This window comes from Myotis nattereri, assembly GCF_964212035.1.
Source record: "Myotis nattereri genome assembly, chromosome: 10".
Classification (NCBI taxonomy): Eukaryota; Metazoa; Chordata; class Mammalia; order Chiroptera; family Vespertilionidae; genus Myotis; species Myotis nattereri.
In genome coordinates, this window is record NC_138085.1 from 1,909,176 (window position 1) to 1,935,552 (window position 26,377).

The 26,377-nt window shown below is 46.3% G+C and overlaps 1 protein-coding gene across 1 annotated transcript in view; it reads right to left on the reverse strand.

Moving 5' to 3' along the window:
* IL1RL2 (interleukin 1 receptor like 2) overlaps positions 1 to 24,291 on the reverse strand; it is a gene marked incomplete at its 5' end in the record, with an annotated part of 47,237 nt that extends 22,946 nt beyond the window's left edge. Inside the window, 8 exons of the mRNA XM_081101505.1 lie at positions 1,995 to 2,131; positions 2,878 to 3,007; positions 7,018 to 7,092; positions 12,469 to 12,628; positions 20,528 to 20,723; positions 23,050 to 23,284; positions 23,971 to 24,049; positions 24,154 to 24,291. Of these exons, the coding sequence (XP_080957631.1) occupies positions 1,995 to 2,131; positions 2,878 to 3,007; positions 7,018 to 7,092; positions 12,469 to 12,628; positions 20,528 to 20,723; positions 23,050 to 23,284; positions 23,971 to 24,049; positions 24,154 to 24,291 (1,150 nt within the window). The remainder of the gene's footprint in view (positions 1 to 1,994; positions 2,132 to 2,877; positions 3,008 to 7,017; positions 7,093 to 12,468; positions 12,629 to 20,527; positions 20,724 to 23,049; positions 23,285 to 23,970; positions 24,050 to 24,153) is intronic.
* Positions 24,292 to 26,377: the final 2,086 nt, after the last annotated feature.

The window sequence follows — 26,377 nt, forward strand, 5'->3', positions numbered from 1 at the left end:
AGTTAAATAGGACTCAGCAATAGGAATGAACTACGGCTTCCTGCTACATCACTGATGCAGCAATGAGCCCCATAGGCCTGAGCAGCAACATTGAAAAAAACATGACACCCTTCTCTTCCAGAAAGTTCAGAATCAGGCCAGCAAGCAGATGGCAATGCAGGCTGCCACCTGGGAGGTGGGAGGGAGGATGCGTCTGGACATGTGGGCTGCACCTGCTCAGAGATGACACTGAAGCCCTGAGAGTGGGAAGGTTATCAGGGATGAGGATAAGAAAGGACCGCACTGGTGACAGAGCCTCAAGAATCACTCAGGTGGGCCACCAAGAGAGATAGATGCACAAGACTGATTGGGGGAAACCATCAAAAATTACTTCCCAGCCAGCATGACTCAGTGGTTGAGCATCGACCTATGAACCAGGAGATCATGGTTTGATTCCCGGGTCAGGGCACATGCCTGGGTTGCGGCTTAGTCCCCAGTGTGGGGTTTGCAGGAGGCAGCTGATCAATGATTCTCTCTCATCACTGATGTTTCTATCTCTCTCTCCCTCTCCCTTCCTCTCTGAAATCAATAAAAAAAAACTTAAAAATTTACTTTCTATGACAAGAGAAAGTCCTTGAGAAGAGTAAAAATGGATAATGGTGGCTGATAAGCCCAAGGCTTCTTCCACCTGTTGCAACCCAGAGAGTCCTCATGGGCCCAGGTGAGATGGGGAGGTGCTGCATGCTCACTCACGGCTGAAGCAGCTCGGGCAGAGTGACTATGGCCTCCAGGCCATGCACGTGCTTGTGTGTCAGGACTGCAGCTGTTGTGGACACATCCCTACTCCTTGTTATTGGAAGGGAGGCGATGGACACTTAGGAGGCCAGGGGCCAAGGCGCATCCTATAGCTCCATACAGCACTCACTGAGCTAATGTTGATGTTAAATTCTAGAAAAACCTCTCGAGTAGGACTTTAGCTAGACACACGCAAGCACAGTTAAACCGATCACCAAGTCAAGCCCTCTCCCTCTTGCGTGCAGCTAGCCAAGGAAACAAGTTGGTATTAATAGAATCAAGGAAAAACGGTCTTGCTAAGGTGCACAGCAGCATTTTACACGGGTCTTCAAGCACCTCCCCTCGCCCGCTGGCAGTTTAAGCTGTGCCCCAGGTTATGATTATAGCATCTCGGTCTCCCCGGCTGTGTCCCCTTCCGTGGGCAACGGTAAGCTCTGCACGGCATCAGGAGAGCAATGTCTGTACATAAGTCTGAAGGCCTCTGCTCAGTGTCAGAATTCAGCCTCTGCAGATAATTTTAAAAGTTACCTGATAAAAATATACATAAACGTTTTATTTTCATATCAAATTATTTATAACAAACCACCTAAAGGCTGAAAATCACAAGCACATGACTATAAACATTGAGCAATCAGGTTTGGTACAGGAACACCTGTTTACCAGAACTTTGATGGAGAACATGTCACTGTTAACATGGCACTCCCCACGCATTCCATGTCTGATAACATGGCACTCCCCACGCATTCCACGTCTGATAACATGGCACTCCCCACGCATTCCATGTCTGATAACATGGCACTCCCCATGCATTCCACATCTGATAACATGGCACTCCCCATGCATTCTACGTCTGATAACATGGCACTCCCCACGCATTCCACATATGTTAACATGGCACTCCCCACACATTCCACGCCTGTTAACATGGCACTCCCCATGCATTCCACATCTGATAACATGGCACTCCCCACATATTCCACATATGTTAACATGGCACTCCCCATGCATTCCACGTCTGATAATATGGCACTCCCCACACACCCCATGCTGGAGTTGCAGCGCCTGGAGAGCCTTCTCAGACTCACCCAGTACCTCATGCTGGGTTTGTCTGTGTCCCACCACCCTGCTGCCACATGCCTGCATACATGCCACCTGTCTTCCGTGTGTGTCCTTGCCACCATCGGAGCCTCTCAGCAGTACCTGGCCCACGGGAACATTACCTGGGGGCGTTAGCATGAAGTATGCCGCAGACGCACCAGCATGGCATGTGAAGGGATGGCCGTAATCTTCCGTTTTCACTTCTAAAAAGGTTATGCCAACTGTGTAAACAGCATTTTCCTTAAAAGCAACGTGGGTTCTGTGAAAGAGGAGTCGATCATTAGTACATGAGTCATATCTTCCCCGACGTGTTTCATGACCCCTCGTCTGGAGAACCAGATTCTTTCCTAGAGACACTCCAGCCGCCGTGCACCTACAAATACTCCCCGAGTAGTTCAGTGAGGTGTGTGCACGGTGTAGTTCTAAACTTGCATTCTCTTGGGGACAGTGTGACAGGGAAGTGTGGTTCTGTTCACTGTAAACTCCCATCCTCCACCCTAAAGGACTTCCCCTCTCCCTCTCCACGTACCCTAACTTATCTACACTACAAGGCCCAACACACGTTCCCTGCCCTCTGACCTCATGAGTCTTGTTCCACATCATGCAATTCATACCATCGTGAATGGGGCTCATGCCCTCAGTCAGCTAATGACCATGCACTGCTCCCCAAGTGTCCCTGTATTGCCACGTGTTTCCTGCTTAAGGCTGAAGGCCTCTGGTCCATCACGTGCCTGGGAATGAGGCTGGTTTTCAGTAGCAGCTGACAGAAATTGATCTCATTCCAGCAGGCCACGCCTCCCGTTCACCTCATCTGGAACGAGGACGCAGGAGAGTGACAATCTTTGAACAGTTGCTCGCCCACACATAGCACTGAGATCCTCGAGAGACAAAGCAAAAGGAGAGACCAGAAGGCAGGAACCTTCTCAGGCAGCAGAACTAACTCAATCACTGAACTGGAGAAAGTGCCGCTGGCTTGCAGAGAAGCCAGGACAACAAAACACCTACTCGTTTCCTTCTTGGACCCGCTTGGACTCTTGGTAGTACACGTCCACCCAAGTGCTGCCGACCCTCCAGCTGCGCAGGTTGGTGTTGTCCCTCGAGTCTGTGATGGTGCAGTTCACAGTAAGGGTGGAGCCTGAAACCGCAGTCACAAACACTCCATAAAAATTCTACCCTAAGTGACCTGCTTAACAAATACGCCCTGTTTCTGAGCCTTGACTACCTTCTCATCACCAAAAACACACTCCTGTGGTCAGTGCTGATCTGCTTTACTGGGCAGAGGTCACAAGGGACACGGGAGCTTGTGTCTTCACTGTTTTTCATCTATAGTGCCATCTATATTTTTTATGCTAGTCTAATTTTTGATCTTTTGTGATTTCTTCCAAAAGAAATCACAAATTTTATTTTCGAAAGTACATCATTTTGGCATTAGATTAAAAAAAAATTGTCTTTATTTTTTAATGTCACTTCTGTGGTTTTATTTATAAACTAGTGGCCTGGTGCACAGATTCATGCACATTGAAAAGAAATTAATTAGAAGAAATATTTTAATATTGCTACTCTCCCTTTTTCTATAATAGAAGTGTCAGAGATTAAAGAAAATTTGTAAAATCTATATGAAAATGATATATAAATTTATTAATAAATAAACAATAACAATATGATATAACAACAACAAAGACATGATATAAAAACAACAAAACATGATATAAAAACAACAAAAACATGATATAAAACAATGACTGATAAATTGATTAAACTTATTCTAATATCTCCCTGTATACCACATTAAGAGTAAAAACACTTTCAGATTTCCTTGTCATGAAGTATTTACAACTTTAACTTTATCACATGCTCTTCGAATTCAAGAGAAAGCAACATATAACTGACCATGTCTGAAAATATGTTCAGGTAGGAATATTTCTACTCTGTCTAGAGTTTCTCCTGTGATTTATTAATAGTCATCACATATGCTAGCATCATGGAAAACTGTCTTCGAATTGATTTAAATGGGAGGCCAGTATCAGACAGGGACAAATATGACGTATGCGCAAGTCAACATTTATTTTTAAACTAGAGGCCCGATGCCCGAAATTCATGCAAGGGGGTTGGCCCTTGCAGCCACGGAGGCTTGCCTCAGCCCTTGCAGCCCTGGCTTTGTCCGGGAGGTTGTCAGGAAGGATGTCCAGCTGTCCGGTCTAATTAGCATATTACACTTCTATTATTATAGATTGCCAGTGCGTGTCTTATGTACCAGCTGGTCAGTCGGTCAGATGGATGGTCAGTTACTTAGCCTTTTATATATATTGACATTTCTTTAATTCATCAAAAATGTATTTTTGTGTCTGTTATAAGATAAAGAATAAACTACATAGTCTTCAAATTTAACAACTTATATTAACTTCACATATATACTATAGTTCTCTTTCCCTACACATTTTTAAATGCCCCAAATCTGTTTTACTAAATTCCTATATATTTCAGCATCTGCTTATTGTTTTATGTTACTTTAACCTATTTGTATGCAAATATCAATATGTATTTATTATAACTTTATAACATACTTTAATATATAGTAAATTTCTTCTATTCGATTATTTCTTTGCTGACTCTTGCCAGCATTTTTTGACATGACTTTAGAAAAGCTCTGTCAGGTTTCAGGACATTCAGTGGCATTTAATTGGTAAGATATTAAACATGTACCTTAATCTGAGAGAAATAACCTCCTTCTGATACTGAGTGTCCCATTTGGAAACATGCTAAGGAATCACAAAGACTTGTCTTTTTTAATGTCCTTGCTTAAATGTTGCAATTTTTTTTTTTTTTAATGTAGGCAGGTCTTTCAAATTTCCTGTTCTTTTTATTTATTAATATTTTGCTATTTTGTTGCAATTTTGAATGCCATTTCTCTAATTACATAATATATGATTATTTCAGGCATATAAAAATGCTATTAGCTTTGAAAGTTTATTTTATATTGGAATCCCTTACAGGAGAATTGCTAGTTATCATAGTTTTTTTAGAGAATTTTCTTATAATTTCCAAGTAGATATCCATAAGCCATTTAAAATAATTATATGTTTACCCCCTTCCTCTTTCACAGCAGTTTACATCTCTTTTCTCTTTAGTGTCTAAATTCTAAACACATTGGCTAGAATTTTCAAAGACAAGAAGGGGGGGGGGAGTTAATTAAGAGAGTCAATAACAGATATACTCATCTTTTCTGGGTGTTTGTGAAATACACTGGCGAAGTCACATGGTGATATGTAGACAAATATCCTGTTATGAGCTTTGTTATTCTCTTGAAAGTTTACAAGACCTTTATTAAAATACGTCTGTAGGACCAACGCCTTTTAAAAGATTTTATCTCCTTTCCACTTATTGCTTGATAAGCGTTCTCATTTCTTTCATATTTAAGTTTCTCTACCTTTGGGGGATTACATTTACTGGAGGTTCTCTATCTTTTCTTTTCATCTCCCCCACCCCACCCCACCCAACCCCACCCCGCCCCACCCTGCCCCACCCCACCCCACCCCACCACGAGCCCTTCTATCCCAGAATCAACCCTGGAACTTACCATTTATTAAAGTCATGATCTGTTTACTTTTATCTTTGTTATTTTTTGCCATGGGTTATTTTGTTGCCCCCATTTATAAAGTTTAATGATTAATTTATGCATTTTTATTATGTCTGCACTTACTATTGATAATGATGATATTTGTATCTTGTTTAGATTCAGCGTTGGTCACATTCCATGAAGCTTGACATGTTTTCACTGCCATTATTTTCTAAGTAATCTGCAACTATGGCTGTGAGTTAAATCTAACCAGCAAAGCAAATAAATAGAAGATAGAGTTGTTGATTTCCTCTTCGGGGACTCTTGAGTTTTTCATAATTTGTATTAGTGTGGTTTATTTAATACATTATTCTTATCATGTTATTATAATTTTTCAGATCCTTATTTGACTAACAAATTAGTCAAATCCAGAGTATGTTAAAATCTCCCACTATAATTGAAATAATTGCATTGTCTTATCATATTGCTTTTGTATATCCGAGAGTTTTAGCTTCAAATATTTTGATGCACTGTTATTTGGCACATAACTTTTTTTGAGGGGAGAGGGGTAATTATAATTTTTATTAGTATCAAATGATTCAATTTGTCATTTAATTTTTTGCATTAAAAGACATTTATCAGATTGAAAGATTCATATTGCCAAGTTATACAAGGCATATGAATTTATATTTAATCTTTAGGTCATGTATTTTAGAACTATGTCTTTTAAAAATAGCATGTAACCGGATTTTAATATTTGATTCAACCTCAGCATTTATCTTTTAATAATAATTTGTTTAATTTACTTTTTTCTTCAGAAAGTATTCAACCAGTATTTTATTAGCAATTACCTTTACATTTTGAAAAATAATTTGAGCTCCTTTTTCTTCACTTAGATCATAAACTGAGGCAATGTTCACTGGTCCCTTCCTAAGTAAAATAAGGAAAATAACATGATAATTCTCTCTACTCCTTTAAAATAATTTCCAGTGCGAGATTATATCATTCAGAATGCTTGACCAACATTATATTAGTAGTTTTATCATCTCTTTTGGGAATTATTTTTACGTTTTCATTGCCTTTGCATAAACAGATTTACATTAATCATTTAGACCAATGATTTCCAATCGTTTTCAGTTCATGGCACACATAAACTAATTAATAAAATTTGTAGCATACTGAAAAATATATGTTTTGCCTATCTGACAAAAAAATAGGTATAATTTTGATTCGTTCACCCTGGATGGCTGTTGTTGTCAGTTTTTAATTTGACAATCTAAGGGAAGAGGTCAGAGCCTCTGACGACACATCAGGTAGTGCAGGCTGGAAAATGCCTGAGGCCAGGGATTGGAATTCACTCTCTTAGACCAGAGACCAGCATGCTCGCTGCCAGGCCGTGGCTGCCGCCACTGCCCAGGGCTCGGCTCCCTGGGTTTGTTGTTTCGGTGCCGCTCCTGAGGAGCCCAGGCACCTCCGAACGGGAAAACGGGACGTGTGTGGAATGTTCTTCATCCCTGAAATTCAAGAAATTCCCTAGGCTGTTGATTTCTACCCTTAATGATTTCAATGGCTTTCAGAACTTTACTCACCAAGTTGTGCTTCAATTGTATTGTTTATTGGATACGTTATGTTAGGGATTCTTCCTTCACGTCCAACATTTTCTGCTAAGAAATCACACATGAAATTGCATTAGAATCACATACAATACATTCCCAATTACTTTAATGTGATAATAGAATTAAAAACTTGCAGACCCTCAAAAAACATTTGTCAAGAAAAATCATAATTCATGCCATGACAGTGTCACTCTATAAATGCATATTTTTAAACCAAAAATAATTGAATTGTTAAGGAAAAAACCTAAAAGCTGGCCTATTAAGAAAATTTGCTTTGCCATTATATCCTATATAATAAAAGGCTAATATGCAAATTGTCTCCTCTACCAGGAGTTCGACCAGGGGGCGGGGCCAGCTGGCCAACATCCCACGTCCCCTCCCCCAAGTCAGCCCAGCCTGATTGGCCCTGATCAGGGTGGGCTGGCCAGACCCCACACATGCACAAATTCATGCACTGGGCCTCTAATATTTACATATTTGGTATAAATATAAACTGATGAGCTCTCTCTATATAAAACCCTAATATGCAAATAGACTGAACAGCAGAACAACCAAACAACTGATCACTATGATGTGCACTAACCACCAGAGGGCATGCACGGTATATGGCGGGTGTCAGCCTTGGCAGGATGGCGGAGCAGGTGAGCAGGAGCACCAGACCAAGGCAGGGCACCAGTCGCTGTCATCCGGGAGAGCCTCTGGTGGTTACTGACAATTCTTTATTCCCGCATGCCCTGGTCCTGCCTGGCACTCGCACCTGCTGCCAGCACTGGTCCCAGTCACACCCACTGGTCCCGGTTGCTTGGCACTGTCAGCAGGTACGAGCGGCAGCTGCTGGCCTCAATTGTCCCTGAGGGTTTCTCCGCCTCCCCCTGCTCCTGAGGGGTGATCTGAGCAGCAGCCACCACTCACACCCATCTTTCATCTTTCTGTACTTCTTCTCTTCCTGACGGTGCCGGGCCCCGCTCGCACCCGCTGCTGGGCGGGGCCCGTGCCGTCAGTGCATGGGAGTGGCAGCGGCACTGGGAGCAGGGCTGCCAGCAGATGGGACCAGAGGCCACGGTGGGAGAGGCCAGGCAGGGGCACAGAGGATGGGCTGAGACCCACTCCTGTGCCCACCGCAGCCTCACAGCCCACAGTTCCTTTCAAGGTGCACGAATTCATGCACTGGGCCCCTAGTTATGTAATAAAAGTCTCTGATAATCTAAATATACTTCTAAAGCATTGGCTATTATTAAAGCTCTGGCCTAGGTCCTAGATAGAAACAATGACCCTAATGTCTTATCTTTAGTCCCATTCCTCCATCCCCCAACCCTGCTTTTTCATGTCTTTCCTGTCCTTTCCCTCCTGTTTTTCTTTAGCTCTTTCATCCCTACACACCACTTTATAATTGCCTACCTCATATGACATGGACCCCCTCACCCTTTCATCTTTCTGTACTTCTTCTCTTCCTCATTTGTCCACCAAAATTTAACAGTCACTCTCTTAGTCCCATATTCTTCCTATCCATTTGGTGGGATGTGGAAGTTATAAAAAAGGAAACTAGGAAAATTCAAAAACATACATCCTTTATGATGGCAATAATATTGGCACCTTCTACAAACTATTCAGATTCAGTACATCCAAACAGAAATCATCACCAGCTAGATAATTGCCGCCTTCCACATGACCACACACATCTAAAATCTAAAAGTCATTCTAGGCAACAGCTTTTCCTTCACCTTCTTCAAATGACCAATCACCAAGTCAAACTAATTTTACCTCTTAACATTTCTCAGTCTGTGATTACTTACTCCTAAACCCTCTATTTTCTACTCTCTACTCTTTCCCTAGGCACTCTCGTTTACATCCAGCTCTTCAATTACCACCTCAAGGCCAGTGACCTTGTAAGGAGCTGTACTATCTCCAGTTCTTTCTCTAAGATCCAGACCCACATAGGCTACAGCCTCCTCAGGGTCTCCACCTGAGCAACTCAAAACCACCATGTACTCACATTCTTCGTGTACTCACATTCTCCGTGTACTCACTTTATCCATGTACTCACTTTATCCATGTACTCATTTTATCCGTGTACTCACATTATCCATGTACTCACTTTGCCCATGTACTCACTTTATCCATGACCAAACTCATGATCACATTCCTAACCCCAGTTTTCCTCTAAAGTTACCTTATTTTATTGAATAATATCATCATCCAATCACTTGTATATGCCCAAAGCCTAGCTTCCTTGATCATGCCACATCCCTCACTTCACATTCAATCCTACACTAAGACCTGTGGATTTTACCTCCTAAAATGCCTCTAATCCATCACATCACATCCCCCCACCTTCAGGGCCATCATGTTGCCTGTACCTACTTGACATCTCACTTGCATTTCTTCACAGGCCTACTAACCGCCACTCCTGTTTCTGTAGGGATCATCCGGTGCACAGCAGCCACAGTGAGCTTTCAGCAATGTAAGTCACATCAGCTAGCCTGCTCTCAACCTCTCTGCCATTTTAGTAGGATAGATCCATACTTCCCGCTTTAGATTGCATATTCCCACCGAATCTTGGCTCCTGACTATTTCTCCAACTTTATAACCCACCATGATTAACATCACTCACCATAGCTCCAGCCAACCTGTCTGCTTTCCACCCTTCAGAAACGCCATTGTCTGTCTTGTTATAGGGCCCTCACTTGGGCTGTGCCCTCAGTCTCAACAGAGCTCACCCATTCCACTCCTCAGTGAATACTCCTGCCCATCGCATCACCAGTATCAGGAAGGTTTCCCTGACCTTTCAATGGGCCCTTGTCTGTTTGCTCTATCTTCCTTTCCTTCATTGCATTAATCTCCTTAGTTATTATCATTAGGACACTATCTGATAAATTTCTCCCTCCCTCCCTGCTCAGGCTTCAAAGCCCTGGCAGAGCAGTGGGCCTGGCTGCTTTCCTCACCATCATGCTCTCTCTGCTGAGCACAGGACCTGGCCTTGTTAGGCACTGAGTGAAGAGTCGCTGAATGACTGCCTGAGAAGAAGCCCTACCGCTTCCATCCAAGTTTAGGTGATCAACACTCTTCTGGACATTGAAGAAGCATTCTAAATGGTCCAGGCCTCAGACCCTCTTCAACTCCTGCCCAACCCATCTCAAAACTTTCACCATCACAAACACAGCCTTGTCGCTCGGTACTTGCACCCCACCCAGGGCTCTTCAGAAGCAACATGATACACCTGCATGTGACCGGTCCCCTTGACCTTGCCCATGTGACTCTATGGCTTCCTCACCTTGTACTTACATATTACATCCAACATAATCGACAATGGAAGACACTTCTATGCTTTGCCTTATACTCTCTCTGCCCCTCCTTGCTCTTCTTTATTTCCATAAACCCTACTCATCTTTCACAATTCAGTTCAGATGACATTTCCTTTCTGAAGCCTTTAGGCCATTTACTTGCCACCATGGGGCAACTTCTGAATCTTTTCCTGCTCCCTCAGACACTGTCTATAACTGTCCTCACCACATAATGTGAAATGCTCTCTAGCTCCACTACCACTAGGCTGAGAGCTTCTCAACAGGAAAAAACAAAGTGTAGTGTTTTTAAAATTTTTTGTTAATCAAATTTTAACAATTTGGGGTATACAATAGATCAAAATAAATGTTTACTTCAAATACATAAAATTAGACCCTTGGACTCAGTGACCTCTGACTTATTCTTCAGATGCCTTTGAAATTTTGCCTTTCAAAGAGTTCCCTCTGCTACAGGTAAAACGAAAGTACAGGAGTAGTCAGTCATTCAGTCCACACATAGCTCCGTGCCTAACGAGGCCAGGCACTGGGTTCACTGTTAGCGATTCAATTGTGACCAACACAAAGTGCCTACTTTCAGAGTCGTATCACTTAGCATAAAACCCAAAGCATAAAAATCGTAACAACTAATGCAATTAATTTTCACAGTTCAGGGGCTCCAGGTGGGAAGCAGGAAGCCACTCAAGCTGGACACACCTCCTCAGACATCCACACCATCAAGAAATCTCTAAGCATTCCCAGGACATGAAGGCTGACAGAAATCAGTGACAGACATGAAGAGGCAAGGCAAAGACATGCATACAGACATGTGCTATATGGAATTGTTCGCCTACAGTTTACATAATGTTATTAATCAATGTTACCCAATAAATTTAATGTTAAAATAAAGATGTACTTAGCCTTCAGTTCTTCCCATTTAGAGGAGTAAATATAGAAAACAACTCCCTACTGGGAAAGAAGCCACTGCAGCGAGCAGAAGCACCTGCTGAGTGTGTCAGAGAGAACTCGCTGCCCGGCCCTGCGGCCTGGGTTCGGCCTGTGGCCTCCACGAACCACTTTGCAAGGGCAGGAGGCCTTCTCCTCCCGAACCTCTGCAAACTTAATGGCTCAAGCGACATTGCTAGTTCGGGTTTCTTCTACCCCTAAGATTCAGCTTTAAAAATTTCAGGGCATATGCTTAAGAAATCCAGCTCTCTGGGCTGAGAACTAAGACCCCATGGGCATGAGGTATCCTGGAACCAATTTCAGAGACCAAAGCTGGCATGGCCACCGAAAGAGTCACACCAGTGAGGGCTCAGGGAAACAGAGTAATTTTCACAATACCCACCCCTTACTAAATCTCTATTCCTGGCCAGGCATCCCAAAGCTACTTACATATAGGATGTGTGTGTGTTTCAGTTACAGTGGGCCAAGGGTTTTGAGTACCCTGTTTTCTCAGATGAGGAAATTAAATTGCTCACGCCTCATTCTCTCTACCCTCTGATTCTAACAGTGACATGTGAGAACCTGCTAACCTTTCAGGCATAATAATCCCTCGTTTGGAAAAACTGCTGTTTGAAACTGCTGTTTGAAATTCTCTGCTATTTTTAGATAGTCCCTTGCTCTTTAAGTCAGCTATGTTATTTTTAGACGGTCTCTTATTCTATAAAATATAGCTTTGTTTTTTAGCTTGAATAATAGAAAAGATAAACGTAACTGTCTGACCTTGCAAGCTAGCCATCTAACGTAAGGGGCTGATATGCTGATACTGATAATATTCTCATGCCAGGTGTTTGTTAGATATGATATGTCCTCAAGGTTACAAGTTGTCTGTATAGATATGACAGGTGTTTGCTAGATATGATATATACTCAAGGTTACAGGCTGTTGGCAATAATAACTTACACAAAAACCTAGAAGGATATAAAAAGGGAATACTCCTTCGTTTGTTCAGAATTTGACAGAGATATTCTGCTCTGAACCCGCATGCAATAAAAGACTCCTAATTAATTGACTTGTTAAGGCATCTTGTATCTAGTTCGCTGATTTACGATACAACACCTTCAGGAGTATCAATCACTCATCTCAAAGTCAGAGCGCCATCTCCCACAGAGCTGCAGGCTCAGGCAGTGACCGTGAGCATACTTACTGACATTCACGGCAATTCTCCGGGACACAGTGAACTGCCTCCCTGCATGTGTCAGGCTGGCTTCGCAGGCATAGCTTCCTCTGTCTTCCTCCGAAACATTGTTCACTAACAGCTTTATTCCCCAATAAGTGAACCGCTCTCCTTTAATCTCTTTACAGTTCTAAAGATAAAAAAAGAAAAGAAAATTCAACTCAAAGAGCATTTTGGGATCAGTTACATTCCCAGTTGGCAGCATTCCATAAACCGTGAGGAGATACAAGAAACTGTGTGGCCCCTAGACATTAGGTAGTGTATAAACCCTAGACATTAGGTAATGTATAACCTAACTGAAGTCTGTATAATGCTCTCCAGGAAGAGTTGGCAGAGAACGTTTAACAGGCTGAAATGAGTGTTACGAACATTCAGTCTAATGGGAGTCGATGGACAGAGACTATGCGGCTGGAGGAAGACTCCATGGAGGAAGACAGGCCGGGCCATAAATGCATTCAGTGGGAGGATGAACAGGCAGAGTCCTCCACCTCAGGGCCTTCTCTCCCCATGGGCCACCATCTGATGGCACCGCGCCCCTTGGCCAAGGCCTGCTTCACTGTGTCACAGGCCCTATTGTACCTGCACTTCTCAAGGGTTGGCCTTTTCAGAGGTCAAAAATAACTCATTCCCAGCATTCTATCTGGACCATAGTCAATGTGTGCTGACGAGGTTTATGAACAGCAGACGCCATGCCACTTCTCACACCCCTCACCCCCCTGCTTCCACGGCATCCACAAAACAGCCTCAGCCCAAACCCACTGAAGGCTGGTTAGTCTCAGGACACCTTTCTACCTATCATCCTCAGCAGCCACCCAGCGGCCAAGTCTCACACCCATCTGTCCTCCCAGAAGCTCACATTGTATGCTAATTGCTACTTCTCCCATCTCTCAGACCCACTTCTGAACGCTCATATCTTTCCCCTTTCTTCAGGAATCTTCACTCTATGAGTGACATCTTGGACAACGGAGCCCATTGTAGTCATTCAGCATTTAAGGTCCTGCTCCTTGCTCGCACTGAGAGGCCAGGCAGGAGGAAGATGCAGTCCCTGCCTCAGAGAGCGCACACTCGTGATAACCGAGAAGACAGACATTCAAACCCTCAACTTATAGATAAAGATCGCATCGCCCACGTTTTAGACCCCATTCTCCGCCTTCGGAGCAGCGTTAACGAATCTGTCTCAGAGGTGAAATGCAGTAATGCCGGGACAAGCATTCGCTTACTTACCATGTAAACTACAGCTTCCTAGAAGTCTCCCATTATTGCTCTATAAACATCTTCATGGGGAACTGAGCTGTACCTGGACAATGGCTTACCCATGGGACGGGAGTGAGTAAGAGTCAGATAGGGGAAAGCATCAGACTCTGAGAGTGTGATGTCACCTTCTTCGGAGAAGAAGCCAAAAAAAGCTTGAATCTCTGGACTGTGGAAACCTCTTCCCTACATGGGCTTAGGTAGGCACAGTCTCTGGGCTTCACTTTCCATGTTTCCATTGCTGAGAAGTCCCCTTGGCAATGGACTCATTCTTTCTTTCAGGTACAAATATTTAACCATATGAAAGTTCAGCATTATTTTAGAGTCTAAATTCTCATAAGGCTTTGATTTTTATTTAACAACTAGAGGCCCGGTGCACAAATTCGTGCACAGGTGGGGTCCCTCCGCATGGCCTGCAGGAATTGGGCCGAAACCGGAAGTCTAATGCTGCCTGCCACTCCCGCTCATCCTGGCCTTGCTGCGCCTGCCACCGGCTCTCGCCCAGTCAGTCCTGATCAGGAGAGGCTCACGTCACCATAGCTGCGCTTGCCAGTAGTAAGCCCTGCGTCTGACACTTGTCCCAAGGCAGGTGGGACGGGGGCGGGACGTGATCTGCCTTCCAGGTGGGCAGTGGAACTCCGTTTCTGGCCCAGAATCTGGATCCATCCTGCTGACATTCTCGCCAGTTATCGGAAGCCACCTGGCGGCCACTTTTATATTGTTTCTTCCTTGCAGAGTGTCTAGGGAGAGGAAGTGACCACAGTGCCTGAGGTAAACTTCCAGGAGGCAGTGCTGATGGGATTGTGCCGGCAACACTGGTCTGTTGGTGCCTGGCCCATTCTCTGCAGATTAGACCTGCACTACTACTGAGGGAGTGAGTGGCTGCTGCCGGGCTGGTGGGTGGCCAGGACAGGGGGGTTAGTTGAGTGGTGCTCCTGCTGTGGGAGTGCACTGACCCCCAGGAGGCAGCTCCTGTGTTTAGCACCTGCCCCCTGGTGGTCAGTGCCTGTCATAGCAACTGGTCATTGGGTTGTTCGGTTGCTTAGGCTTTTATATATAGAGATTCTTGGGTGATAGCTCACTAATAAGATTTAAAATTTAAAAATTCATAATGGCCAATATTTTAATGTGTTTCATGTTTCAAGCTGAAACTCCTGGCCCAGCGTGTACAATGGTTCTGAGGCATAAAATAGCCCAGAGCTCTGACTGAGAGGTTGTGGCTGTGGGAGAATGTGAAGATGAAACCAGAGGGACAGGCAAGGGATGTCATCGGAAACCATGGAAAGGGATGTGCTTTGGAAGCCGCCTAAGCAAGGAAATAGGGTTATTACACTTGTGTTTGAGAGTAATCTATCTGGCTGTGTGGGAAAGGATTAAAGATGAATGATCAAGAAACTAGAAAAATTTTAGAAAGTTATTTCCATAAACTAAGGCTAAACAGAGCATGAACTAAGGCAGTACAGTAAGAACAGCAAGAAGAGAACACAAAAACAATGATGTTAAACAATTCCAATCCACAGAATTCAGTGACAAATTTGGAATATGGAGAGAGAACAGGATTTTCATGACCCCATTTTGGTTATGCAAAGGTGTTGTTAGATAGGAGAGAGAATGTAAAGAAAATACAAAAGAATGATCAGATTTGGGGGTGAGACCAAAGTGGCTCTAGATATGGTGGCAATGGTTGAGTTATGGATGGAAATGTCTAAGAGGAATACATGTTAGGCCATTGGACAAAGTATCTGGAGGTTGAGAGAAAGATCAAAGTGGGAGAGAGAGTTGGGAGCCCTCTGTGCATGAATGGTTCCATGAGCCATCCCCATCTGAATGTAATCAAGACAAGAATAGAAGATGACCGTGGCTGAAATTGAAACCCCAAAATCTAAGGCCCCAATATAGAGGATGAGAACCCAGTGATGGTTGCTAAGGAAAGAATGGGGGGTTTGGGGGAGCAGAGATAAAAGAAGTGAGTCTCAGGTAGAATAGAAGAGAGAGTTCTTAGCTGGAAAGAATGTCCAGTAGTTATGAATGCTACTAGGAAATCAAGCTTAGGACTGAAAATGAATGTTAGGTTTGGCAGCGGGAAAGCCAGGAGTAACCTCACAGTACAGATTCCGCACGATGGTGAGGAGGACCTTGTTGTATTGAGGAGTAATTTGGAACCGAAAAACATGGAGACATACAGCTTTTCCATGTGTAAGCACTTCTCTATCTATAAGAATGGGTGTTTAATGTCCAAACTTTCTCCCCTCAACCCCTTCGATTTCAAGGACAATCTTTATCCCTCCCAGGCCTCAATTCTCCCAGCCACAACTTAAACTTTGTCCATAACTACTATGTCTCTAAACTCTTAAAAACATATATATCATTCTGATTATAATTTTTTACTATGCCACCTCTTCATCCCTTTATTTTCACTAAGTAATAATATCTAATAATGTTTGGTACAGTAATCGCTATGTGCCCACAGTGAACTAAATGCTTAGTGGAGAGATTATTTCATTTAATCTTTAAAACTCTATGAGGTCCTAGCTCTCAGTCTTGATTTAGTTGCAAGAAACAAAAGCATTCTGGGTATTTTAGGCAGAAAAGGATTCAACACAGGGTATTAGGCGCTTACAAAATGTTAAGACGTGCTCAGGGAGTGAGGTCTGGTCCAGCGCCGCGCTGTGGGGCCAGCTCATACAACAGCTGCTACCTCCACCACAACCATGACGGTGGGGCCCGGATTTGGAACTAAACCACCTGCACGTCAGAGGCCAGGAGCGGCTACTCCGCCGCTGTCCTTGTGAAATCCTGTCACATCGGGCAGAGCCAGCCCAACAAGTAACTCCAGAGACACACGCACGAGGCCCCCGCCCTGCTGTGCTGCCCTCACACCAGCCTCCCCGGAAGCAGGGGACACGCTGAGTCCGTCCAGGACTGGAGCTGCAGGCACCCTGGCAGCGCAGGTGTGCTGGTTGCCCTGCCTTCCTTCCAGCTTCCTGGTCTCTGTGGCGGGAGGAGGCTCACTGTGGACGGTGAGTGTTTGCCACCATGTCTGCCATATTTCCTGCCTGAACTTTCTAGGCAGCTAATCCAATTTCTTATCTTAATTTGAATCAGTCCCCTTAACCCTTTATTTACTCCTAATTTCTAGTTTCCTTCTGGCATTGTTTTCTTTCTAAATCTAAACCAACCTGGACTCCTGTGGCTACGACTTTAATCACCCCTTTCAGCCACTGAACTCTGTAGCCCTTTGCCTGCCAGCGTATCCACCCTGCAAACCCGCACCAGGTCAGCCCTGTGGTCCCCGCCCGCACCAGCTGAGCACTGTGGGAGGTAAGCGTGGGTCTCCGCACCACTCCAGATGCATGGTCTTCACTACCACACTCACCTACTCACCATGCTGCCTGTTCAAATCTCCCACATGGCATCTCCCAGGTAACAGCGAGAACGGAGGCCTTCACAAACGAGTGGCCTCTGCTTACCCCTCCTTCCCTCCATTCTACCAGTTCCACTTCATGCACTTTTTAAAATGATCCCTATTTTTTATTAAATTCTAAAATAGCCTAAATAATCAACACACCACCATCATCAAGTCCTTCCAATTTATTCACTATAGTGCCCACACGAAGACTTCACTCACATACAAAGTTGATCATGTCACTATCCTGGTGGTGTGGTTAGCTGTTAAAGTACTGTGAGTGGGAAGGGCTGTGTGTCAGCTAGCAGGCAAGGTCTCCTACTCCTAATACCACACTAACATATACCCTAAACTCTAATCAATGCCCCAAACCATTCTCACTGGTACCTTTTCACATACTGTTCCCTGGAATTCCCATCCTCCCTTCCCTTCCCCCCAGGTTAGCTGTCAATCATTCTGTAAACACAGCTCAGCAGTCACCTCCCTCAGAAAGGCCTGTGGCTGATCTTATGCTGCCTCCTCTGAGTTCACCTTGTGCTCTAAGGAAAACTGTTTCGCTTGCTTGTCTGCCCTTCTGGTAAATTATGGCTATTGGAAGCGAGGGCTCTCTCATCATTACATCCCCAGTGCCTGGCATGGCACCAGGCAGATGATAAGCTCTAAATATTTTCATAGTTTATTCCAACCCTCTCATTCTACAGATGAAAACATTGAGGCCCAAGGGGTGAGTCAGTTAGTGGCAAAAACAGAGCCATGACTGAGGCACTGGGCCTGCACAGGCCGACATTGGAGAATGGCCCCTCCTTATACCACCTGCCTCCTAGCTCCCTCCCGTCTCCTCGGGCTGAGTGGTTATTTCAAAATGAAACTTGCCTGAGTCTCCCTCATGCATAACCTGCTTCGTGGCAGAGGAAGAGGCCAAGCACCTGCTTGTTAAAAAGATCTGTAGGATGAAGGTTGATACCCACGTAGGACCAATCATGGAGCTCTGGGTTCGACTCCGGGTCTTACAGACATTGGCATGCATTTTAATAGTGATAAGTATTATAACGCTGCTTAAATTGCTAACAACGGCCCATTCCTCTAATCCGATCACGCTGGGATGGAAGGGAACAGGCTGTGCTCTCAGGCGAGTGGCCATGGGATTGGAAAGCCTTCTGAAATCATGTGGTCCAAACTCACTTCCTGAGGGAGAAAATGAGGTGCAATGCACCTGCATCTTGGCACTGGGGGCGCGGCAGAGTGATGCTCACATTCTGCCTCTGCAAATGTCACTGCCTCCACGGCCATGCGCTCAGCAGGGGCAGGTCAGGCCAGAGTCCTCCTGGGAAGCCCCGACCGGTCCCACTGGTGCCAGGAGGGGCTGTGAGGCTGCGGTGGAGGCCAAGGCCTGAGGAGCAGCGCCTGGGGAGCCACGAGGGGAAGTGGACACTGGTTCCTGAGAAGGCGGACTGGGCTTCAGAAGTGGGTGAGCCACCCTCCAAAACCCACACCCACCGAGGGCTACTTCTGCATCTCTTTCTAAGCAACTGAAAGGAGAAGGAGGAAAGCGCATTGTGGACACGAATCACAGAACTAACAAACCCAGACTGCAGCTCTCTCATTCTGTGGACTAAGCCTGAGGCATTGGCAAACGTGGAACTTGAAGGCAGTCTCACCAAATTTCAAACTATTTACAACATATGGAGTAGATTCTCTGCCACAGTGCGATTAAGCTTACTTAATGGATGGTCGTTTTGCTGTTCGTTCTAATTAGCATATTAGCTCTTTATTATATAGGATGATCCAAAAATCCATCTCATAAAGTTATTAAAATAACAGCAAGTTAAAAAAAACCAAGAAAACGGGGGGGGGGGGTGTAAATGAGAGCATAAATTAATGAAACAGAGTTAACAAAGTTAGCCCTTTGAAAAAATTATTCAAGTTGATAAATCCCTGGCAGGAGTCAACAAAACAAGAGAGAGAGAGAGAGAAATATGACACCAGATATGAAAAAGAGACATCACCTCAAATCCTACAAACATTAAAAAGGTAATAACAGTATATTTTGAACAATTTTAGCTCAATAACTTAAAAATTGTAAAGGTAAAATGAAAATTTCTAAGCAAGCACAATGTGCTAGGTTTGCTATAAAGAAGCAGTAGGGCATCTGAGTGGTCCTATAATTAAGGACTCTGAATTCTATGATTTAAAAACTTTCCTTCAAAGGAAGTCCCAGTCTTACATAACTTTACTATAAACACTAAAAGCACATAGCAGAAGAAATAACATCAATCTTAAACATTCCAGAAGAAAGTAAAGATTACTTCCCAACTTATTTTCTAAGGTCAGCATATCCTTTATACCAAAATTTGACAGGGACAAAGCAGGCAACAAAAATTACAAACCGACCTCTTTATGATTTAGATGAAAATTTTTTTGACAAATCAGGCAAGCCAAATCTGGCAACATATAAAAAGGGTTACACACCAATTTAGATTATTCCAGTAAAGCAACATGGGTATAACATTCACAAATCAGTTCCTGTTATTCAGTACAGTAACAGAGTAAAAAGAAAAAAATATCTAATAATTAGGAAAGGCAGATAAAATTTAACATCCATTCATAATATGACTTCAAGCAAACTAGAACTTAACCCCAAAATAAACATGACACTTAACAGGACTAATAAGAGTAGCCGCTTGTTGGGGGAGGGGCCATGGGCCCAGGACACACATGGGTCAGGAGTGGGAAGGAGACTTCTGGGGGTTATGCTGTGTGATTATTGCCTCATGTGCACGTGAGGGCCCATTCAAACATACGAATTAATTAATCTGTTAGAAAAGAGAAATAGCCAAGGATGGTCTGAAAAGTAAGGATGGTAGGGAGGAGGTGGAAGATACAAATAATAAAATATTAAAAAGCTATCCTATATAATAAGAAGCTAATATGCAAATCAACTGAATGGCAGAACAACTTGTCATTATGATGTGCACTGACCACCAGGGGACAGAAGCTCAACACAGGAACTGCCCCCGTGGTGGTCAGTGCGCTCCTACAGGGGGAGTGCTGCTCAGCCGGAAGCCCTGTGGCAGCGCTAAGGATGTCCGACTGCTAGCTTAGGCCCACTCCCCAGACTGTGAGAGGGTGCAGGCCAGGCTGAGGGACCACCTGGACTGCATGAATTTCATGCACCGGGCCTCTAGTAATAACCATAAATTTAAACATAAATAATTAGCAGATAAGATTGTCAATAGCAATCAGCTATCAAATCTGTCTGAGATACACAATCTCTTTACTAATTTTGCCTTAAAAATACAACTTAAATTGAAAAAACAAGTGGGTTTTAAAGAAAAGAAGAGACAGTATTAATGGGAAAATCCTTTTTTTTACCTTATACCATTTTACTGAATCCAAGACACAACTCTTCGGGAAATTCAGGTGACATGTCAGGCTGTCGTCTTTCCCAACATGCAGTATTTGTTCGTGCCCATCTGGGAAATTCATTTGACTGTTTCTGGACGTGCTGCACCCATATTTTTCAGACACAGTTAGGTTTACATGTACTTGGCGACACATGTCTGCATCACTGTAAGAAAACCACAGAGTGACCCTCGTGAAACAACCACAGGACCAGACGATGCCGGTCATCTTCAAATGCGTGCAAATCCTCTGTGAGGCACAGTGCGAACACGCCGCCTCCAGCAGGACAAGCACAGCTCACAGGCTCGCAGCACCCAGGGAAAGTGCTGACACAGGGAAACACTGGACGCACCCTACCCAGGGACCAACGGGGACATGGCCAGGGCCCACAGACACGGGTGCCGCTGAGCGTGGCCTAGGACAGACCCTGTCATAGCGTTCCAACCTGGGGGGCTCGGGGAGAAATAACCCAAATTAGGGATTTAATATAAAATTTCCTGTGCTCCTTCAAAATGTCAGTGTCGTGAAGAACAGCCCAAGGACCTGTCCAGGGGAAAAGAGCAAAAGCACATGGCTGCCAGAAGCAGGGCATGATCTTGCCTGGCCCCCACTGAGAGGGTGGGTAAAAGTAGAACATGGACTGAGGGTTTGATAAAAAACATCGTACAACAGTACAATTTCCTAAAGGTGTGATCTGTATGTGATTAGTAAGAGCATATTTTTGTTGATAGGGAATACACATTGAAATAGTAAAGGGTCAGGGGTCATAATGCCTACAACTCACATGATTTAGGAAAAATGATTTAGAAAACTTATCAAGTGTGATGTACAAATATATGGAGAGAGAATAATAAGGTAAATGTGGCAAAGTGTTAAATAAGGGGAATCTAGTTAAAGGATAGATGAGAGTTCTTTATACTAGTCTTGCAAATTTTATGTGAATTTGAAAGCATTTCAAATATACAGTTTACTGAGTATGTATCATGTCTATGTATATGTTAAGATTTTATGAAAATTCTTGTTTATTTTCTTCTATTACAGACAGTATCTGTTTCCCTTCTGTGAAAGATGATTTTCTGCATTTCCCAGCTCCCAGGTTCAAATATTTTAAATTCAGTCTGGATTTCACAGTGAATTTGTGTGACATACAATCTCCACCTCTAGTTCGTATGTCATGGGAGAGCACCGCCCCCCCCCCCCCCCCCAGCATGATGGGCCTGGTGAGTGAAACTGGAAAGAGGCCAGGTACATGGGCACCGGCCACTCCTGTGTCTGTACCACTGAGTGATTTTGTCCTGTAGGTCGATCTGACATATGAAAATGAGGAATCTGGCATGAATCAGAGCCGGGCACAGAAAGGGACCAGCAAATACCACAGAAACAGAATGAGAGGGAATGCAGCTTCCCTTTGGAGGCGCCTACGTCCCATGATCTCAGCTTATTTCTCTTCGGCCCTAGCAGGCTGCCATGCTTCCCATTCTGCAGACAAGAGAACCACGCCTCAGGGAGGCCAAAGCATTCGTTAGGTCAGTGGTCGGCAAACTGCGGCTCGCGAGCCACATGCGGCTCTTTGGCCCCTTGAGTGTGACTCTTCCACAAAATACCACATGCGGGAGCACACGTACAGTGCGATTGAAACTTCGTGGCCCATGCGCAGAAGTCAGTATTTTGTGGAAGAGCCACATTCAAGGGGCCAAAGAGCCGCATGTGGCTCGTGAGCCGCAGTTTGCCGACCACTGCGTTAGGTCATGCACATGCGTGTCAGTAAAGGAAGGTCACAAAACGGGGCCCTTGGGCAAAATGTGGTCCAAAGGTGTGTTTTATTTAGGCAACACACACAAAGCTATTGAAAAGATACACACACACACACACACACACACACACTAATTTTCAGGTTTCCTTGAAAAAATGGAAAATGGACTTGAGCTGAATAGACTGTCGCCTTTGGTGAGGCAAGCTCCAGCTGAATGCAGTCCCCACCAGCTCAGCTGTCCCCATCTACACAGAGCTGTCATTCAACTACACAGTGTTACTTTCTAGCACAGGGTACACTGGGCCTGAGCATACGTGGTGCTTTGTCACTGGTACATTTCCATAGCAGATGCCTTACAAAAGGGTGGTGGGCAAAGGAGGCTGGCTCCCCTCGGACGTGCAGCCCATCACAGGAACGCTGGGCATGCGGAGAATGAGGGCAGCGACGATAGTGGGAGACACCAGCTTTGGAAGTTGGTCTGGCTGTGGCATCATTTCCACGGGAAAAGCTGTATTTCATATTCTAACAACTGATTTACAAATCTTCTCTGCTTTAAAACGTTTTCATTGGGAATTGTTTTATAACAACTATAAAACCATATTTTATTCTTCTCATTGAGTTTTGAAGTTCTTACCAATTTATTAAGAATTTTCCTAAAAGAATTATAGACATATGATTGTAACATGTCAGTGAGAGAGATGGGGAGAGTGTGCTGGTGCTCTTCAAGGGGGGAACTTACTTTATCACACACCGGTAGGTCCCCGAGTCCCCCCAGGCCACAGGCAGGAACACGAGCCAGCTCTGCTCCTGGTGGATCCTCGCCTGCGAGTCGGTGGAGACCGGGCCTTTGCTAGGGTGTCTGTACCAGGTTACACGTGCTTTCCCAGAAGTGAGCAGAGGCGATGTGCAATTAAAGGCAAAAGGCTGCTTTGCTGAAGATGCCTCGGTTAGCACACGAATGACCTGGCATTCATCTAGGGAGAGGAAGGGAAATGTAATCATGAAAGGGAACTCTTTATTAATAGTTTAACGAATGTGTCAATTCCTAGCCAATTTCATTGAGAGCTTTCTCAGTGTGGGAATTTCCCCAAAATAGTGTGTTGATGTGAAAGCAGAATTCAGAGTCCTCCCAGTGTGTCCATAGGGCTGAATCTCCTGCTTCCTCCCAGTTGTCAGCCTCTGGAATGAGCCCCTCTCTCCCTTCCATCGGAAGGCCTTCATTCTCTCCCCTCCCCTCAGAGGAAACCTTCCTGCTCTCGGCCCTCCTTGTCCTGTTTTCTGTCACCAGCTATTTTGTTTAAAAATCCGCTCTCTTTAGAGTTCCTTTCCACCAAATTGCCTGGTTTGCTTTTACCTTGGGCCATAGAACAGAGCTGTCATAGGACACAGACAGCACTCCATCCATTTGCCCTTGAATGCACGCCTTGACTCGCACTTTGCCTACCCTCCTCCTCTCCTAAGTCACCTCAAAGCTCATGCCCTTTTGGGGCCGAGCACCAGGCTTGGAAGGGAAGCTCCCACTCCGCAGACCCCTGCCTGGGCCCCGGGGAAGGTGAGCTGCAGGCTCAGAGCCCCCCGCCTCCCCCAGGTCCACACACCAGGCGGGCGGGCCGCAGGGACACAGGGTGAGGTGGCCGAGGCCCAGGCAACGCCAACATACCTGCGCCCAGAAGCAGCGGGAGGGCCACGGACACGGACACGCACAGCAGCAGGGACGCGGATGCCGCCCCCATAGCAGGCTGCGGGAAGAGAAGGGGTGGGGCAGGGCCAGCTCAGCGACCTCTGAACCTCGGAGATCCCAGGTCAGCCGCTGGCCTTCCCTTCCTCCTGGGGTGCCCTCCACCTGGCCCCGCGTGTACCTTTCCTGCCCCTTCCTATCCTTGGGCCGACCTTCAGGATCGGGTGGAGAGCCGCGGGTGGTCGCAAAGGGGAGGTGGGGCGCGGTGGGGACGGAGCGGGTCCCCCCTCCAGGGAGCGCCATCGCTTCCTAGGGAGGAGGCGATTCCCCCTTCCCTGGGCAGTGAGGTGGGATCGCTGGGAGGCTCCCTGGGAGGCTCTCCCCCGACCGCCTCAGCCCTGAGGGTCCGGGTCCCCTGTGTGTGGCACGTGGCCTCCCCTGCGTCTGGGGCCTCGGGTCCCCAAGGCCTGAGCCCACATCCCAGCCCGGCCCACCTGGGAGCAGGTGAGATCCACCTGGGAGGGCCACCTGGGAGCAGGTGAGATCCACCTGGGAGGGGCCACCTGGGAGGGGCCTATGAGATCCACCTGGGAGGGCCACCTGGGAGCAGGTGAGATCCACCTGGGAGGGGCCTATGAGATCCACCTGGGAGGGCCACCTGGGAGCAGGTGAGAGCCACCTGGGAGGGGCCGGTGAGATCCACCTGGAGGACCACCTGGGAGGCCAGTGAGGGTCATCTGGGAGGGGCCGGCGGGAGGCCGGCAGATGCGGGTCCCCCAGCCGGTGGGAAGCCGCCGGGGTCCGACCTCTGGCCTCAGGTCCCACAGGTCCGGCCACCTGGTTCCCGCACACCTACCTGGGCGCCCCGGGGGCGGACCGGAGCCTGGGGCTGGGGAGCGCGGGGCTGGCTCCGGGCGGGACGGCGGGCACCTCCAGGCCCGGCTGCTCCCCGCCACCAGCGCTGCGGGCGGGGCGGGCACCTCAGCGCGCGGGGAGGCGCGGCCTCGCGCAGGGGCGGATCCGAGGCCGCCTGTGCGCCTGGCCCGGGGTCCCCGCCGCCGTTCGGCCCGCCCCGTCCTGTGCGCGCTACGCGTTCGGTGCGGCCGCGCCTCCTCGGGCGGCACTGAGCGCCCCCAAGGGGAGCCGTCCCGGCGGCTCCTGGCGAGTCGGGACCAGCACGGACGCGCCGCGCTCGGTAACCAGGAAGCCGGCCGCCCGGGGTGACGCCCAGCCCCGGAGCACGGGCTGCTCGGGTCCCAAAGGGGAGCGGGGGCTGCCCGGGGGCTGCTGCCCTGGCCACTGCGACGGAAGGAAATCTAAAATGCGACCATCATTCAGGATCTCCCTGCGCCCGGGCTGGGGCGGCTGCAGCGCGTCCCATGCACCGGAAAGCTCGCGGCTCCCCCCAGCAGGCACTCGCCCAGGCTGTGGCTCCATCCCGCCCAGCCCCTGGGCGCGCTCGGAGGCGACAGATCAGTGGTTCTCTCTCACATCCATGCTTCTTCCTCTCTCTCTTTAAAAAAGAAAGGAATCAATAAAAACATATTCTCCGGCGAGGATTAGAGGGAGAGAGAGGCGGTTCGGGGCCAGGCCGCCCGGGGCTCTGGGGGCTGGGCCCCAGGCAGAAGCGCCACAGGCGGAGAGGAAGGGGGGCTGTGCCAGCCGCGCTCCCAGGCGGTGTGGCCGCGGTCTGCAAACCCCCACAAGGTTCCAGTCACTGAGGTCCCAGCGCTTTTGTGTCTGTGGGTGTTGTCTGTCACCACTTGCTGTGTTAGAAATTAAATAGAGTTTGAACATTTATTTTATCCATTTTAAATAACAAAAAATGCATTATGTGTGCCTAAGATCATAAATATCAGACATTTTATGAAAAATAACTATACTTCCCAAAACAGACTTCCTGAGAAAAATGATACTGTTCTACAAACAACTGCATACTCATGGCCAATATTTGGAAATCTCTTTAATGTCTCACCTAATAGAAGAACGCAGGGTTCTCGAACCTGCTTCCGCATCTAATTGCTTCTGCGGGAACATGTCTGTGTAGCCCTGCACCCCCAGGCGCACTGCAGAGCGCGGGGTGGTGTGAGTGGAGGCCTTATTCTGTTCCTGCAGCACCAGGGGAGTTCCTCTGCACAGACACAATTTATAAGGCGGATGCCCCCCGCACACGCCCCAAAACAAAAAACAAAGGTGTTACTATCAAAAACAGTCCAGTCCTTGCACTTAGAGCTGTTGTTATAAGCAGTGTTGAAAGATGTTCCTAAATCTTTTTATTTTGTCCTTTTCAGTTTCTACTTTATGAAGAGACAAACTTGTGCCCCATCTTGTTACGGTTTGAGGGTGAGCATTGTGCCAAGTCTAACTAGTACAGGGCCCCAAAGTGTAT